This window comes from Lipotes vexillifer, unplaced genomic scaffold, assembly GCF_000442215.2.
Source record: "Lipotes vexillifer unplaced genomic scaffold, Lipotes_vexillifer_v1.1 scaffold1258, whole genome shotgun sequence".
NCBI lineage: Eukaryota > Metazoa > Chordata > Mammalia > Artiodactyla > Lipotidae > Lipotes > Lipotes vexillifer.
Window position 1 is genome coordinate 1,067,743 of NW_006773444.1, and position 5,059 is coordinate 1,072,801.

At 53.8% G+C, this 5,059-nt stretch overlaps 1 protein-coding gene across 1 annotated transcript in view; it reads right to left on the minus strand.

Annotated features, from left to right (window-relative positions):
* Positions 1-3,864, minus strand: part of COBL (cordon-bleu WH2 repeat protein) — a 447,965-nt gene extending 444,101 nt beyond the window's left edge. Inside the window, exon 1 of the mRNA XM_007448340.1 lies at positions 3,248-3,864. Within this exon, the coding sequence (XP_007448402.1) occupies positions 3,248-3,864 (617 nt within the window). The remainder of the gene's footprint in view (positions 1-3,247) is intronic.
* Between the last annotated feature and the right edge of the window lie 1,195 nt (positions 3,865-5,059).

Consider the following 5,059-nt stretch of genomic DNA (forward strand, 5'->3'; position numbering starts at 1 on the left):
CCGGTCCGGGAAGATCCCACATGCCGCGGAGCGGCTGGGCCCGTGAGCCATGGCCGCTGAGCCTGCACATCCAGAGCCTGTGCTCCGCAACGGGAGAGGCCACAACAGTGAGAGCCCCGCGTACAGCAAAAATAAAAAAAAAAAAATTATTTCTTGTTCTAATAACTCGATTAAATAAAGATAAATTAATGCAGAAAAAGGATTACCATCTATGTCTCCAGGAAGCACACTTTTTGATGAGACTGACTAGAAAACTTCCACTGATTTTTATGTAAGCACACTGCCTGAATGCAGTCAATGGTCAAAGGCACCAGTTGTTTAGACATTTCATGTCACTGGAGACTATTTTATTCTACAGAAATACGTGTTTCCGCCATAGAAAAAAAAAATTAACCAGTACCCTACCAAACTCACCAATGTTCTGTCTCATTCATATAGGGTCCAGTGGGACAGTTAACTCCGTGTCCATCACCAACTACTGGGATGGATCTTACACACACTCAAACTAAAAGTAAGCCAATAAACTTTGTCTTAAATGTACTTAAAGATATTTTAAAACCTCATCCAAAGGTAATTTACCTTTACTTGCATTCTAGAATATTCCATCAATTATTATACCTCAACTGAGCTCTGAAATTCCTAAAAAGTCACATCAAGTCTGTTAGTTTTTACATGTCTTCTTTCCTAAAAGAATACTTTCCCCAGACAGTTTTAAGTTCATCTTAAGTTATGATTTTAACGAAATTACTAGTAAAAACCTACAACTTCAATCTAACTAAAATGTATACTTGTGTTCTCAACAAAGATAACTAATAACTCTGCATTAATAATTTAGGCAGACATACGACAGGTGAGTTTACATTCACTAAGTCCTCTGGCCCTTCAGTAATCCTCAAGAAGAGCTGTCATACACCGTATTTTATAATGTGAAATCTCCTTAATTCATTGTCCCCCATCCAGCCCATTACAAGGAAAAGTGCCAGTTTCAGTGAACGACAACAAATTTGTTACATCAGTTATCTGCTATCGTGCAGAGAAGTGATAACTTACCGAAAGTGGGATTGGATAACCAATCATGGTAGTATCAGAGAAAAACAAATTCCCCGGAGTACGTGGCAAGCACTGCCTTATTCTCAGGCAACATAGGAACCAGTCAGAGAGACGAGACTGTAATTTCGGTGAAGAACCAACAGAAGCTGACTCCCACCAATAATGTACCAAAGCCAAAATTTTCACATCTGTATCTTTCTGGTAGGCAACCGATACACCTAAATCATATAAAACATTCAAAAAAACCCAAGACCATTTCTTTCCTCAGATTTTAAGCACGTTGATATTGCTTGACTTCACTAAAATGTACTAAAACAAATGACAAATGATACAGTAATTGGGAATAATAGACTTAAAAGCACTATGTGCTCGGACAAAGATGTTCAAACAAGCAGATCAGAGGTTCTGGATGTGAGTGTGGGGACAGAACCAAATGCATCAATAATAACAATCCCACTTTTGTTACCATATCCACAGCAAAAGTCCTTAGTCTCCCCGGGTGACTTGGACATGAAGGCCAACCAGAGCTCTGCAAAGCACTGTGAACCAGACCCAGGGTGACTGCCCTCTTGCTTACACAGTACCAGCCTGGAAAGAGGGCCCAATTCTTAGGGCTCCCCGTTTCACTTCTACAATCAGATTCCTTTAAAGGATCTCACAGATAATTTTTGGATACCGTTTCACTGGCCTCTTAAATGTTCTCTGCTTCAAATATATTTCTAAGGTAGTTTTGCCAAAAAACGATTCCGTCTCCTTAAACAGGCTCATTAAATAAGCTACGAAAACGGCAGATTTAGAGGCAATTCTGTTTCACATTTCTCTAAGTCATTTTGCAATGACCCCTGCCATGAAAAAGGATTTCCCACGTGTATTTTCTTTGCGGGAGATTTGTTTATTCAAATGTAATTACATAACCACTAGGCACCCTGCAAAAGAAAAAAGTTCTTTTTAACATTCCTCAGCCTCAGGATTATTTGATTTGCTAACCTGGCTCACTTTTTTCTGGCATTAAAGGGAGAGTTAAAAAAAAAAAAAAAGCCAGTTTTTGAAAACCTTTTGCGCACTTGGGCAGCACCGCGGCCTATGGGCACACGCGGGAAGGATGAGTCAGTGGGATACACTGCAAAGAAATGAGATTAGTTGTCCCCAAAGCTGCCTCGCTGGAGACCAGTTGCTAGAGGGAAACGTGGGCCCCTCGGTAAGCAGGTGCAGGGCCCACCCCAGGCACTCATTCCATTTGCAGGACTCATCACACATTTGCTCCAGGCCCGTAAGACTGTTCGCAGGTCCTGGTTGCGCCCCGCGGAGAAGCAAGGTAGCCGCAAGCAGAGCGTGCAACGTTGCAGCGCAGCGGCCGCCAGGCCCCGTGGGGTCGTGCAAGGTTCAAATTCCGCCTCAGGATCCGGTTAAAGAGCAGGCTTGTTTATCTTGTATTAAGGAAGTCACTCTTTCTGCGAGTAAAATGTGAACGTAACATGCAATCCACACACGCGAGGTGTGGGGATGGAAAACAGACCCCCGCGAAAGTTTGGGCAGGGGCAAAACCACGCTAGCCGGGATGGGAGCCCCGACTATACTCCGAGGCTGGGGTCCCTGACGCGGGCCCTGCCGGCCCCGCCTGTGCCCTGTGCAGGGGAGCCCCGAAAAGCCTGCCGGGGCGGGGGTGCAGCGGTCAGAACCTCCAGGGCAGTGCCCTCTCTCTACACAGCCCTCCCGAGACCGCGGCACCCAGGCGCCTCCGGGGGCCCGGAACCTGTTCCCATTCCTTTTGGGGGGAAGGTAGAGCGGACGGTGGGGCGGGGTGCCGTGCCGGGTGCGGGGTGACCAGACTGGAACGCGGGCGGGAACCGGGCAAGTCAGCGACAGGGCTGGGGGCCGGGGCCGAGCCTCCACTGCCTTCCAACCCCACCCCCCACCACCGGGGAGCCCTCGCGGGTGGCAGAGGAAGGCTCGGGGCTCGGTGGGGCTCTGCCCGCGGGGACCCCCCAAAGGGATCGCGCCCACAAACGCACCCACGCGAAAAGCGCCCAGGCCTCGGCCTGACACTGTTACCCGGGCAACGACCCGGGAGCACAAAGTACACAACCCCCTTCCTTCGCGGGGCGCGGGCCCGCGGGCCGGAGAGAGGCGCCCCCGTCCCGAGTGCGCGCCGTGCGGGCGCGGGCGTCCGAGCCGAGCGGAGCCCGGAGCCGCTTACCCGGTCGGGGGCTTGGCCGCCGAGGCGCTCGGCGCGTCCATGGAGCCGGCGGGCGGGGGTGCGGGCGGCGCTCGGGCCCCGCGAGTCAGGCGCTCGCAGCCGCCGCCGCCGCCCTCATTCACTTTTTCCTCGCCGACCCATCGTCCTCCCTCGCGGGCCGGCGGAGGACAGCGGCGGGGCCGGAACGACGGAAGGGGCTGGAAACGACCCGCGCGGGCGGGAGCGCGGGCCGCGCGGGGAGGGGCCGGCGCGGGGCGGGGGCGCCGGGAGTAAGGTGCGCCGCGCCCCCGGGAGCGCCGCCCCCGCCGCCGCAGCCGCGCGCCTCCAGAGCGGCGGACCCGGCCCGCGGCGCGCGTCCTGGACAGGGGCCCGGCGGCACCGGTGCCCGGGGGCGATTCCCGGCCCGCCGTCGCGCCGCCGCCCGCTTCCCCCGGACCTCTGAGCCCCGGGAGCGCGCCGCGCCGCGGCGGGGAGGAGCTGCGGAGGGGGAAGCACCTGGCAGCGGTGGGGCCCGGCGAGGGCGAGGTGGGCGGACCGGCGGGAGGACTGAGGTTGGCGATCGAGGAGTGAGTGAGCGGTGCCAGGCTCGCTGCCCTGGAAGCCAGCAGAACCTCCATCCGGGCAACCGAGCTCTGGTGCGGTGGGTCTCAAAGTGGGTGCCTGATCTGCAGCATCTGGGAGCCGGCTAGAAATGCAGATTCGGGCCCCGCCCCGGCGTCCGGAGCCGGAAGCTGCGGGCGCTGGAGCCGGTCGGGAGGTGCTCCCGGAGCTAGGGTGGACGCGTGCTCGACTTTGCCTAGTTGTTCTCGAGGCGCCGCGGTCGCGCTGCCCCGCTGTGGGTCCGAGTGCTGGCCGCAGGCCGAAATGCCAGCAGAGGTAGCCCGCGGGGGGCCCAGAGCAAGCCAGCCAGAGGCCCCCGATCTGGCGAGCTTCACCCCACATGCCTCCTAACCCACCCCAAGGCCACAAAAGGGATCTGGGCTAGTGCGAAAGTCTGACTAACAGAAATGACTCTTTGCTGTGGTTCCAACGACTAGACTAAAAGTCAAGTAAGTGAGCCTGCAGGGATCGGTGTCGGAGGAGGTGCTGCTTCGGATCTTAAACTTGGACGAGGAATCCCGAGGCCAGCCTGGGCCGTCCTCCCGCTACCCTCCAGCTTTCCCATTAACGAAGCGGGGGAGGGGGGCGGTCTAGACACAGAATGCGAAGTCCTTGCCCGGACCTGAATGGCCTTAAGTGCTGAGGCCGGGGCGCCCACCCAGAAGCCTCTTCCTACCTCTGCGCTCGGCCTCGGAGCCCAGCGCCCTGCGGCTCAGCACCCCCGGCTCTGCCCACCTCAGGTCTCTGCCTGGGATGCTCTGCCACGGGATTGCCCGCGTGCACCGTGCCCGCGGTGCCTGCTCAGATACCATACCACTCCCCCAGGGAAGCCATCCCGGAGCCCTCTGTGTGAAAGCACAGAATTAGTATTGCTCTGCTTGTCCTGAGTTATTTTTCTTCCAAGCATTTATCATTCTGTTTGTATATATATCAATAGTATATGTATTTTAGTATATATTTGTTGTTTGCATGTATTTAAATGTTTGTTTATATTTATAAAGAACTGTTTATGCTTGCATTATAAACGAAATGTTGCTTATATATGAATGTATTTATAAATTTTGTTTATATTTATATAAGTATATAAACAATTATGTGTGCATACATTATAAATCAATGCAATATAAATATATAAGTACATCTCATATTCAGCATGTTTCTGGCCATCTGTCTCCTCCCCTAGAATTTGATCTCAGTGAGTGTTGGGCCTTT